The sequence below is a fragment of the Mustelus asterias genome, chromosome 8 (assembly GCF_964213995.1).
Source record: "Mustelus asterias chromosome 8, sMusAst1.hap1.1, whole genome shotgun sequence".
Taxonomy (NCBI): domain Eukaryota; kingdom Metazoa; phylum Chordata; class Chondrichthyes; order Carcharhiniformes; family Triakidae; genus Mustelus; species Mustelus asterias.
Window position 1 is genome coordinate 7,577,085 of NC_135808.1, and position 13,508 is coordinate 7,590,592.

General features: G+C 46.2%; 1 protein-coding gene across 1 annotated transcript in view; it reads right to left on the reverse strand.

The window, feature by feature from the left end:
- Positions 1–9,505, reverse strand: part of LOC144497823 (tyrosine-protein phosphatase non-receptor type substrate 1-like) — a 14,221-nt gene extending 4,716 nt beyond the window's left edge. The window contains exons 1-5 of the mRNA XM_078219260.1: positions 9,341–9,505; positions 8,188–8,514; positions 6,074–6,196; positions 3,024–3,042; positions 1,782–1,816 (exon numbers count right to left, since the gene is read on the reverse strand). Coding sequence (XP_078075386.1) covers positions 1,782–1,816; positions 3,024–3,042; positions 6,074–6,196; positions 8,188–8,514; positions 9,341–9,401 — 565 coding nt within the window. The 5' untranslated portion in view covers positions 9,402–9,505. The remainder of the gene's footprint in view (positions 1–1,781; positions 1,817–3,023; positions 3,043–6,073; positions 6,197–8,187; positions 8,515–9,340) is intronic.
- Positions 9,506–13,508: the final 4,003 nt, after the last annotated feature.

Genomic DNA, 13,508 nt, shown 5'->3' on the forward strand with positions numbered 1-13,508 from the left:
GGGTGTTAAAAATGGCTAGCAACCGAAGGTCAGGGTCTGATTGTGCACAGACCGAAGGTGCTCAGCAAAGTGATCAACTAATCTATATTTGGTCTCTCCGATATAGAGGAGACCACATTGGGAGCAATGAATGCAGTGGACCAAATTGAAAGTGGTGCAAGTGTAACGCTGCTTAACCTGGAACCCCTTTCCCCTTTTTCTAACTTTTTACCTCTCTCCCACCTATTTCCCCCCCCCCCCCCCCCCCCCCCCCCCCCCCCCACATTTTCATCAGTCACAGTTTACCCTCTGATTTCAGCTTCTCTGCCGTTTGGCCATTCACACCCTTTATTCTCTCTGTGGACAGCTATTATCAGTCTTTTCCCCTGGTTTCTGTGGCTATGATTCATCTTTCATTCCTTCACCCTGCAGTATAAATATTTCCCACTTTCAATGCCTTTTAGCTTTGACAAAGGGTCATCTGTTCTCGAAACGTCAGTTCTTTTCTCTCCTTGCAGATGCTGCCAGACCTGCTGAGATTTTCCAGCATTTTCTTTTTGGTTTCAGATGCCAGCATCCGCAGTAATTTGCCTCAGTTAATGTTAGTCTGCCTGACTGACTGTTCGAACCTGTAGCTAAAATCAATCATTCTTACATTGCTCACAGTGACCAAGTAAACTGTCAGAACAATGTTTGTTACCAGGCTCTCAGAAACACGATGTCATTTATGTTCAATTCGTACTATGCCACAGATTCTTTGCACTGATATGTTGATATGATGATGGGTCAGTGGTTAGCACTGCTGCGTCACAGCTCCAGGGACCCGGGTTCAATTCTGGGTTCAATTCCAGCCATGGGTAACTGTCTGCATGGAGTTTGCATGTTCTCCCCCTGTCTGCGTGGGTTTCCTTTGAGTGCTCTGGTTTCCTACCGTAGTCCAAAGATATGCAGATTAGGTGGATTGGCCATGCTAAATTGCCCCTTAGTATCCCATTAGCGGGGCCAAAATGTGGGGTTACATGGATAGGGTTTGGGTGGGATGCTCTGTTGGAGAGTCAGTGCAGACTTGATGGGCTGAACGCCTGCTTCTGCGCTTAAGGGATTCCATGACTCTTAGATTGTTGGAAGCGCGAGTAGGGAGGGAGGGAATGGTTCCTGCGGGATATCGAAGGGGGCAGGATGGTGGGTGAACATGTCAGTTGCTATCATCGTGCTCAAGTAGGTGGAAATGGTGGAGGATGGAGAAGAGGCGAGGCGGTGGCACAGTGGTTAGCACTGCTGCCACACAGCACCAGGGATCTGGGTTCGATACCAGCATTGGGTGACTGTGTGGAGTTTGCACGTTCTCAGCGTGTCTGTGTGGTTTCCTCTGAGTACTCTGCTTTCCTCCCACATTTCAAAGATGTGCATGTTAAGTGGATTGCACATGCTAAATTGTCCCCTAGTGTCCCAAGATGTGTATGTTAGAAGACTTAGTAGGTTAAATACGTGGAGTTACGGGAATAGGGCCATGGTGGGATGCTCTGTCGGAGAGTCGGTACAGACATGATGGGCCAAATGACCTCCTTCTGCACTGCAGGGATTCTATGATCTTTTGCATGCAGAAGGTAATGGTGAAAAGTGAGGAAAAGAAGGAACATATCATTTTTCTGGGAGGGAGAGAAGTACAGATGCAGCAGAGACAGAGAAACTGGGATAGTGGGGACGTCTCAAATCATGAGATAGAATGAGATGAAGGGACTTCTCATTCAAATCCAGGTGTGATCGCCTGAATTCCCTTCTACAAGTTAGAATTCAGTTACCTGTTGACTTTTCTGTGATGTATGCCACAAACTGCCTATGGAGATGAAAGCACATGGTTAGAAACATAGAACCATAGAAACTAGAAGCAGAAGTAGGCCATTCATACCTTCAAGCCTGCTCCACCATTCATTTTGATCATGGCTGATCATCAAATTCAATATCCTGAGCCCACCTTTCCCCCATATCCCTTGATCCCTTTAGCCCCAAGAGCTATATCTAATTTCTTCTTGAAATCACACAACGTTTTGGCCTCCATACATTCACCATTCTCTGGGTGAAGAAATTTCTCCTCAACCCAGTTCTAAATGGTTTACCCCTTATCTTCAGACTAGGACCTAGAGTCCTGGACTCCCCCACCGTCGGGAACATTCGTGACAGCTTTTCATTCCAGTGCAGGTAGGAATCAGTTGTGGCTTAGTGGTAACGTTACTGGGTTGGTAATCCAGTGGCCAAGTCAGATGCTCTAAAATTCAAATTGCAACATGGCATTTAATTTAAATGTTCTATTTCGATATGGAAATAAGGGCAGCTTCTGCCATGGTGACCATGAAACTCTCATCAGTTGTCGTATTCTCTGATGACCTTTCATGATAGAAATCTGCCATCCTTACCCAGACTGGCCGACATGTGACTCCAGATCCATAGCAATGGGCTTGAGTATTAAATGCACTCTGAAATGACGTAATAATAAGCCATTGAGTTCAAGGGCATCTAGGGGTGGGCAACAAATGCTGGCCTTGCCAACAACACTTATGCTCCATCAAAGCATAAAGGAATGAAAAAGAACTTAGGGGAAATTGAGTGAGATGGACCAGCTACAGTTCAGGAGGAAGCAGAAAGCTAAGTTACACATGGGGTGGCACGGTGGCACAGTGGTTAACACTGCCGCCTCACAGCGCCAGGGACCCAAATCCACCCGTTCAACTCTGGTCCTGGGTGACTGCCTGTGTGTAGTTTGCACGTTCTCCCTGTGTCTGCATGGGTTTCCTCCGGGTGCTCCGGTTTCCTCCCACACTCCAAAGATGTGTAGATTAGGTGGATTGGCATGCTAAATTGCTCCTTAATGTCCTAAAATGTGTACTTTAGAGAGATTAACGGGGTCAGTATGTGCGGATACGTGGATAGGGTCAGGGTGGGAGGGTCAGGGTGGGATGGTCTATCAGAGAGTCAGTGCAGACTTAATGGGCTGAACGGTCTGCACTGTGGGGATTCTATGATTCTCGAAGTAATATATGACTTACCTCTGAAGGGCAATACAAGCTGCAAAGAGGAACAAAACACATTCAATCATAAACTGATTAAATTAAATCTGAATATTTAATTTACAATTTAAAACCAGATCATTTATATCTATGTGTAATTGAGTATCAGCAATAGATATTAACATGTCGTGTCCAGGCAAACATGTAACTTTGCTAAATACTGACTCTTGTGCAAATGTGGCTCAATTTAATGAACAAATTATAAGTTGAACTTCATGACTCAGTAACTGAATGATTACACCGCCCCGCCCCCCCCCCTTTTTTTAACGTTCCTTTGACTTTTCAGCTACTACCTGAAATTGGTAATGAATATAAAAAATTTCCTAATTCTAAAACATGTTTGGGAATCGTGACAATAATGTGTCTTTAAAAATGTATTTGAGCCACCTGCTTGTGCAAGATCTGTTGTAACTGTTTTATGCACTCGGAGCCATTCTGTCTACTGGCATTCTGTATTGTTGCTATAGCAGCATAACTGCTTCTAATGTTGGTTTTAATCTGAACTAATGCTATTCTCCTGTTCTCCCCTGGGATTTTGCAGAATGGGGATTGATTGGGATGCTTGGCAGGTGTGGTCATGTGACGGGGTAGTTGGAATACACAGGATATTCAAGCTGAGGTGCTGTTTTGGAATTGGGAGAGAGCAGTGTCTTTCTTTCCCCCTCTCTAAAGTTGGAGACTGGAATCTGCCAGGAGATAAATTTCTGTCTTGGGGATTCGGCTGTAGGAGAGTTGATTCTTTCTCTGAGAGTTGCTCTTTTGGAAACTTGTCTGCATCTCTGTCCAGAAATGTTAAAAGCTGAAAATCCAGAATCACGTGAGCATACTTGTTTTTTGTGCTAACTAATTCCAAAGAAGGGTATATGTCCATCTTTTAAATTGGAACAACCAAGATAGCTAGCTGTTAAAGATTAAACTTTGTCATGTCTAAGTATTTTAATTGCTAAACGTGATGCTAATTTTTTTGTTATATTATATCTCTGCTCTTAAATAAAATTTGTTTTGATAAAAGCTTCCTGGTGGATCACTTGAATCATACGTGCAATGAAACACTTCATGCTCACCCTAATGCCAAAATCAAATATAAACAATTAGGGTCTCGGCTAACTTCATAAAACACCCTGGAGTTTCTGGTATGGGCCTTAACAAAATAATAATCTTTTAATACATTAACAGCAGGTCAAAGGCTAGGAATCCTGTGGTGAATAACTCATCTCCTCTCTCCCCAAAAGCTATCCATCACTTACAAGGCACAAGTCAGGAGTGTGATGGAATACTCTCCACTTGCCTGGGTGAGTGCAGCTCCAATAGCACTCAAGATGCTTGGCACCATCCAAGACAAGGTAGCCCACTTGATTGGTACCCCATCCACAAAATTCATTTCCTCCACCACTGACGCACAATGACAGCAGTGTGTACCATCTACAACATGCACTGCAGCAACTCACCAAGGTTCCTTAGGCCGCACCTTACAAACCCATGACCACTACCATCTAGAGGGACAAAGGCAGCAAATATCTGTGAACACCACCACCTGGAGGTTCCCCTCCAAGCCACTCATCGTCCTGACTTGGAAATAGATCGTTGTTCCTTCACTGTGGCTGGGTCAAAATCCTGGAACTCCTTCACGAACAGCACTGCGGGAGTACCTATGGGTATTAGTGGTTCAAGGAGGCAGCTCACCACCACCTTCTCAGGGGCAATTCGATATGTGCAGTAAATGCTGGCCTAGCCAGCGATGTCCACATTCCCTGACTCATGAAACATATAGTCGTACTCTTAAACATGATTGGAATTATTTTTAATTATTGTTGCTTTAATTCATGAAAAGAAAGCCTGTCACTTTGGTATAACAAATTATTTTTATCTATTCTTGGGGTAGTGTTAAAGGTAAGGTCGCCATGGCCCCAGATGACCACAGGCTGCTCTCCCCTTTGAAGGGGAGAGTTGACTGGTGGTGATGTAACATGAGGATCATCACATCTAATGCGAGGTTGAGAAGGCAGGACCTTCATGAATAACTTCAGCCGGTATTGGATGCGTATATCACTGGCAAAGCAATATCAATTGCTCGTTCCTCGTTGTCAATGTGAATATGAGAATGATAGCGGTGTGGGTAAGTAATTAAATAGCGGTTATATTTCAGAAAAAAAACTGAGATTGGATTTGGAATTCCACAAAATTTAAGTAGAAAATATAGAGAAAAGGGGCGGCAGTGGCGTAGTGGTATCGTCACTGGACTCGAAATCCAGGGCAAGATCTAGAGATCCAGGTTCAAATCCCGCCACGGCAGATGGTGAAATTTAAGTTTAATAAAAATCTGGAATTAAAAATCGACGGATGACCATGAAACCATTGTCGATTCTTGTAAAAACTCATCTGGTTCAGTAATATCTTTTAGGGAAGGAAATCTGTCGTCCTTAACTGATCTGGCCGACATGTGACTCCAGACCCACAGTAATGTGGTTGATTCTCCAATGTTAGGGATGGGCAATAAACGCTCGGCGGCCAGCGATGCTCCCATCTCATAAAACGAATAAAGGATAACATAAGAACATTCAATAAGATCATGGCTGATCTGATAGTGGTTTAGTTCCACGTACCCGCCCGCTCCCCATAACCCTTAATTCCCCTATTGATCAGAAATCTATCTACCTGTGACTTAAACATATTTAACGAGGTAGCCTCCACTGCTTCAATGGGCAGAGAATTCCAGCGATTCACTACCCTCTGAGAGAAGAAGTTCCTCCTCAACTCTGTCCTAAACTGACTCCCCCTTATTTTGAGGCTGTGTCCTTTAGTTCTTGTTTCCTTTCTAAGTGGAAGGAATCTCTCTGCCTCTACCCTGTCGAGCACCTTCATTATCTTATATGTCTCTATAAAATTTCCCCTCAGCCTTCTAAACTCCAACGAGTACAGGCCCTAACAATGAAGAACATGAAACGAGTGTATTGAAAATGTAAGTCGGACGATAGGGCCACCGTCATAGTAATAGCAATAATAGTAATCGATTAAATGCATGAAAATACCTTTATTTCTCTGCTGGAGACGCAGTAACACTATAATTAGTGAAATACAAAGCAATCCTATCACTCCAGCCGACACTCCAATAAGCACATAATTAATCGAGCATTTTACTTTTTGTGTAACACCTAAAATGATAGTGGGAAGATAAGTTAGACAAGCATTGGCACCTCAACAAAAGAATAGCAATTTTTCCCGTTAATATTTAATGTAGTTGTTTCACACTAAGTGATGGCGGTCTCAGCAACAGTCCTCCTTGGTGCATACATGCACATTCCCTGCAACATTCACAGACACACACAAACAGTGACAGACACGCGTGCACACTCTCACAGACACACATCTACTGACATATTTTGGCAGTCACACTCTCAGGTAGGCTGAGGCAAACACGTTATCACCGAAAGGCATATGCATACTCCCAGAGACATATACACATATCCCACCTACACAGACATACATACAAACAGTCCCACACAGGCACATATTCTCATGCAGACATATGCACTCGCTCTCATATGCTTTGTATAGATTGCTTGTGAGGCCAGACCTGGAGTATTGTGTGTAGTTTTGGTCTCCTTGTCTGAAAAAGGGGTCCTCAGAGGAGTGCGGCAAAGGTTGATTCCTGGGTTGGCAGGTCTGTCATATGAGAAGAGACTAATTTGGTTAGGATTATATTCATTGGAGTTTAAAAGAGTGAGAGGGGACCTCATAGAAACTTATAAAATTCCAACAGGATAAGACAGGGTAGATTCTGAAAGAATGTTCCTGATGGTGGGGGAGTCCAGAACGACTGATGACCATGAAACCATTGTCAATTGTTGGAAAAACATATCTGGTTCATGAATGTAATTTAGGAAAGGAGATCTGCCGTCCTTGCTTGGTCTGGCCTACATGTGACTCCAGAGCCGCAGCAATGTGGTTGACCCTCAACTGCCCTCTGAAATGGCCGAGCAAGTCAGTTTCAAGGACAACTCGGGATGGGAAATAAATAAATGCTGGCCAGCCAGTGACGCCTATGTCCTATGAGTAAACAATAAAAATAGTAAGAGTCATAATTTGAGGATAAGGAGTAAATCTGTTAGGACTGAGGTGAGGAGACATTTCTTCACCCAGAGTGTAGTGAATGCGTGGAATTCACTACCACAGAAAATAGCTGAGGCCAAAACATTGTCTGGTTTCAAGAAGAAATTAGATATAGCTCTAGGGGCTAAAGGGATCAACGGATATGGGGGAATGGGGCAATCAGGATATTGAATTTGATGATCAGCCATAATCAAAATGAATGACGGAGGAGGCTCGAAGGGCTGAAAAGCTTACTCCTGCTTCCATTTTCTATGTTTCTATCCACACACACCAATGCACACGCACACAGATACACCCTTTTACAGAGACACAGCCACGCACACATACTCACACTGTGGTACACAGAGACACACATAAACTCTCACAGGTGCAGACACACATATTTATGTGGGATTGTCTGTTTGAGAATGCATGTGTATGTGTGTGTCACACACATACATTCTTACACAGACCTGCATAATCGCAACACAAATATATCTGAACGCTCACAAATTAAGACCAAATACATAGGAACATAGAAACTAGAAGCAGGAGTAGTCCATTTGGCCCTTTGAGCCTGCCCTGCCATTCCTTTTGATCACGGCTGATCATCAAATTCAATATCCTGATTCCACCCATATCACTTGATCCCTTTAGCCCCAAGAGCAATGTCAAACTTCTTCTTGAAATCACACAACGTTTTGGCCTCGTAAGCACATGTGCATTCTCACTGAGACAGACCCACATGCATATTAATGTCCTTCAGGGAAGGAAATCTGCCATCCTTACCTGGTCTGGCTAACATGTGACTCCAGAGCCACAGCAATGTGGTTGATTCTCAACTGCCCTCCAAGGGCAACTAGGGATGGGCAATAAGTGCTTGCCAGCCAACGACGTCTAAGTCCCACGAATGAATAATAAAACAACCACAGATATACCTCCACTCACCCTCGCACAGACGCTCACATGCATACACTTACACAGCGAAATTTTCACGAACCCAGGCAGGTACACAAAGCCACACACAGAATCAAAATTAGCACAATGTGCTTACGGGTTACGGTTAGGGTGGTGCCTGCACCCTTTGTTATTTGGCCCACGTTGTTCACTCTGCAATAGTACGTTCCCGAATCGCATTCTGTGACATTTCTAATCTCTAGGCTTGTCAATATCACGTTAGGATCTTTGGAAGTTCCCTTCTCTTCAGTTACTCTTTTCGTGTACGCCGAGATAGCCTGCCGTGCTTCCAGATCATTTTTTAGCCATGTGTAAACTTTAGGCCCAGCGATATTGATGATACAATTCATAGTAACGGAATGGCCTTCAGTCAGACTCATTGACCTAGGTGTCTGCTGTACATTTGGCTTAGCTGAGTGAACTCCTATCGGGAATAAAGCCTCCAGTTAGTCATCACTCGTTATTCTTCCTTGCTGCTTCGATACATTAGTTAACTTGACCACAATTTGAGTTTCCTTTCCTTGAACTTCCTCTCCGGAAGGAATTGAATCAAAGTGAATGTATTAGCTTCTCCCTATTTGCAAGCGTATTCGCTCCCTATTGTGTGGACCGCTAGTTTTCAAAACCTTACTGGGGAGTGTGGGGCGGGGGGGGGGGGGGGGGAGAGAGAAGGATCCTGAACAGAACTGGACATGCCTTATATACCTTTCCCGGGGGCAAATATTGTTGGGCAGACGGAGGAGAAGCAAAAAAGGGGATAGTGTCGCATCAGCCGCCGCCGCGCTCGATATTATCCCCATGCAATAGCGCGAGTCTCCCGCCATCACAGAGGGGCTGCAAATCAATCAGCTCCAGTCCCCCGCCGCCTCCCCCCGCCCCGCCCCCCGCCCTCCAGCACAACCGGAGGGGTTCAAGCCCCGCCGCGAGAACGGAAAATTTAGCGCATCAGCCAAATCTCCGTTCACTGGAGCGGGACCAGAGAATCCCTGCTGCGGGCGAGGTTGGAGAATCCGGCAGTATGGGGTTGGGGAGGGGTGAGTTTGGAACTCCACTAAAAAGGATAACGTAACACCCCCTCCCCACCTTTCCCCAAACACACACACACCCACACCTCGACCCCCACTTTCCTTTCTAAGGAGTGCACAGTTTACATACATTTAAGAGATTCACTTCAGAACGCGCCCAGCCACCCCACACAGTTAATTCTACCCAGTTTAGCAGACCTCCTCAGAACAGGAGCATTGACTTACCTGTGGCGAAGAGACAGGAGGTCAGAATAAAGGCAGGCAGAGGAGACAGATTAATTGGCATTTTCCGGTCAGTGGGGGAAAGTGCTCTCACTGGAGCGATCGCAGGACCGCCGAGATCCGGCTATATTTACCAGCCCGAGTGTGGGACACTCGGATCACTGCGCACTGACTGCCAATGCTGACAGGCAGACGCCGCTGTCTGCAAATCAGGACGAGACGGATGACAGGGTGTGAGTGAAGTGGAGTGGCACATTATTCCGCCTACAGGGCAAAGCTTCAAAACAACTCCCTTCCGCCGACCCCGCCCCCAACATACACACACAGCACCTGCCCCCAACCTCCCCTTCCCTCTCCTTCCGAAACTTCACTTCAGATAGGTCGTCACAGTTAGGAGGAGTCACAGTTAGGAGGAGTAAAGGGCAGAAGGGTAAAGTACAAGGGAGGTCTCCAGAGGTGTCTCAAAATAGGAAGGGCTTGGTGACAGGTGTGAGAGGGGAGGGGAGTGGACAGTTAGAAGAAGGGTCACCTGTGGTTGTCCCACTCCAAAACAGGTACATTGTTTTAGATAGTGTGGAGGAGTGTGCCTCTCCAGGGGTAAGACACAGTGACCAGGTCACTGGCACACAGTCAGGCTCTGTGGCCCGGAAAGGGAAGAGAGGGGTTAGGAGAGCGATAGTGGTGGGGGATGCGTCAGTTAGAGGGACAGACAGGCGATTCTGTGGGGGCGAACGGGACTCCAGGATGGTAGTCTGCCTACCTGGTGCTGGGGTCACGGATGTCTCCGAGCGGATAGGAGGCATTTTAAAAGGGGAAGATAAAGAAACGGATGTCATTATACACATTGGTGGAAATGACGTAGATAGGAAGAGTAGGGGGGTCCTAAGAGAGCAATTCAGGGAGTTGGGAAATAGGTTAAAAAGTAGGGTCACTAGGATAAGAATAGGGAGTTGGTTCAAATGAATGCCTGGCTAAAGGACTGGTCCAGGAGGGAGGGCTTTATTTTCATAGACCAATGGGAGGTTTTCAGGAGAGGATGGCACCTGTACAAGAGGGAGGGGTCACAACTAAGTTGGAAGGGCACAAATATCCTGGCTGGGAGCTTTGCTAATGCAGTTCGGGGGGGTTTAAACTAATATGGCAGGGGGGTGGGGATCAAACTATTAGGTCTATAAGTGTGGTGGCTGGGGACGAGCTTGGGGCTGGGACAAGGCTGGCAAAGAAGAAGAGCACTCTGGGGGAGGACGACCTCACTGAGCCTGGGGGTCTGGAGTGCTTATACTTAAATGCAAGGAGCGTAGCAGGTAAAACAGATGAACTTGGGGCCTTAATGCGCACGAGGAATTTGGATGTGGTTGCGGTGACAGAGACTTGGTTGAAAGAGGGACAGGACTGGCAGCTGAATATTCCAGGGTACAAGTGTTTTAGGCGAGACAGAGGAGGGGCCAAAAGAGGTGGGGGAGTAGCGGTATTGGTTGGAGAGCATATTACAGCGGTGCAGAGGGAGGACAATTCGGAGGAGTCGTGTAGCGAGTCACTCTGGGTGGAGCTTAGAAACAGGAAAGGCGCAGTCACTATGTTGGGGGTGTACTACAGGCCCCCCAACAGCCCAAGGGAAGTGGAAGAATGGATATGTCAGGAGATACTGGATAGGTGCAGGAAATATAGGGTTGTTGTAGTGGGAGACTTCAATTTCCCTGGTATAGACTGGAAATCGCTGAGGGCAGGGACTCTGGATGGTGAGGCATTTGTAAAATGTGTACAGGAGGGTTCGTTGGAACAATATGTGGACAGCCCAACTAGAGAGGGGGCTATACTGGACCTGGTGCTGGGGAATGAGCCCGGTCAGGTCTTCAAAGTTTTGGTTGGGGAACATGTGGCAAATAGTGACCACAATTCTGTTAGCTTTAGGATAGTGATGGAAAAGGATGAGTGGTGTCCCAAGGGTAAGGTGTTGGATTGGGGGAAGGCTAACTTTATTGGGATCAGGCAGAAATTGGCAGCTCTTGATTGGGAGAGGCTGTTTGAGGGTAAATCCACATCTGGTATGTGGCAGTCTTTTAAGGAACGGTTGTTAGGGCTACAGGACAAGCATGTGCCTGTAAAAAAGAAGGATAGGAAGGGTAGGATTAGAGAACCGTGGATAACCAGGGAAATTGAGGGACTGGTCAAAAGGAAAAGAGAGGCGTATGTTAGGTCCAAGCAGCTAAAAACGGAGGGAGCTCTGGAGGAGTATAATGAAAGTAGGAAAATACTCAAACGGGGAATTAGAAGAGCAAAAAGGGGTCACGAAATGTTCTTGGCAGACAGGATTAAGGAGAATCCCAAGGCATTTTATTCATACGTTAGGAACAAAAGGGTTGTTAGGGAAAAAATCGGACCTCTCAGGGACAAAAGTGGGGACTTATGCTTGGAGCCCAAAGAGGTAGGGGAGATCCTAAATGAATACTTTGCGTCGGTATTCACTAAGGAGAGGGATGTGTTGACTGGGAGTGTCTCGGAGGGGAGTGTTGAACCGTTGGAGAAAATCTCCATTACAAAGGAGGAAGTGTTAGGTTTGTTAGAGAATATAAAGACTGACAAATCCCCAGGGCCTGATGGAATCTATCCAAGGCTGCTCAGGGAGACGAGAGGTGAAATCGTTGGGCCTCTGACGCAAATCTTTGTCTCGTCACTGGACACAGGTGAGGTCCCAGAGGATTGGAGGATAGCCAATGTGGTCCCGTTATTTAAGAAGGGTAGGAAGGATAACCCGGGTAATTATAGGCCGGTGAGCTTGACGTCCGTGGTGGGGAAGTTGTTGGAGAAGATTCTTAAAGATAGGATGTATGCGCATTTAGAAAGGAATAAACTCATTAACGATAGTCAACATGGTTTTGTGAGAGGGAGGTCATGCCTCACGAACCTGGTGGTGTTTTTTGAAGAAGTGACCAAAATGGTTGACGAAGGAAGGGCCGTGGATGTTGTCTATATGGACTTTAGTAAAGCATTTGACAAAGTCCCTCATGGTAGGCTAGTGAAAAAGGTTGGATCCCATGGGATAAAGGGGGAGGTGGCTAGATGGGTGGAGAACTGGCTTGGTCATAGAAGACAGAGGGTGGTAGTGGAAGGGTCTTTTTCCGGCTGGAGGCCTGTGACTAGTGGTGTACACAGTAAGAAGTTTAACAACACCAGGTTAAAGTCCAACAGGTTTATTTGGTAGCAAAAGCCACACAAGCTTTCGAGGCTCTGAGCCCCTTCTTCAGGTGAGTAGGAATTCTGTTCACAAACAGAACTTATAAGACACAGACTCAATTTACATGAATAATGGTTGGAATGCGAATACTTACAACTAATCCAGTCTTTAAGAAACAAAACAATGGGAGTGGAGAGAGCATCAAGACAGGCTAAAAAGATGTGTATTGTCTCCAGACAAGACAGCCAGTGAAACTCTGCAGGTCCACGCAACTGTGGGAGTTACAAATAGTGTGACATAAATTCTGATTCTAGGATCGCATGATAAAGACTCAGGAGGAAAAAAGCAGAAATATTTATGTGAAATAGTGTGACATAAACCCAATATCCCGGTTGAGGCCGTCCTTGTGTGTGCGGAACCTGGCTATCAGTTTCTGCTCCGCGACTCTGCGCTGTCGTGTGTCGCGAAGGCCGCCTTGGAGAACGCTTACCCGAATATCAGAGGCCGAATGCCCATGACCGCTGAAGTGCTCCCCAACAGGAAGAGAACAGTCTTGCCTGGTGATTGTCGAGCGGTGTTCATTCATCCGTTGTCGCAGCGTCTGCATAGTTTCCCCAATGTACCATGCCTCGGGACATCCTTTCTTGCAGCGTATCAGGTAGACAACGTTGGCCGAGTTGCAAGAGTATGTACCGTGTACCTGGTGGATGGTGTTCTCACGTGAGATGATGGCATCTGTGTCGATGATCCGGCACGTCTTGCAGAGGTTGCTGTGGCAGGGTTGTGTGGTGTCTTGGTCACTGTTCTCCTGAAGGCTGGGTAGTTTGCTGCGGACAATGGTCTGTTTGAGGTGTACCGCAGGGCTCTGTATTGGGACCTCTGCTGTTTGTGATTTATATAAATGATCTGGAAGAAGGAGTAACTGGGGTGATCAGTAAGTTTGCGGACGACACAAAACTGGCAGGACTTGCAGATAGTGAGGAACATTGTCAGAGG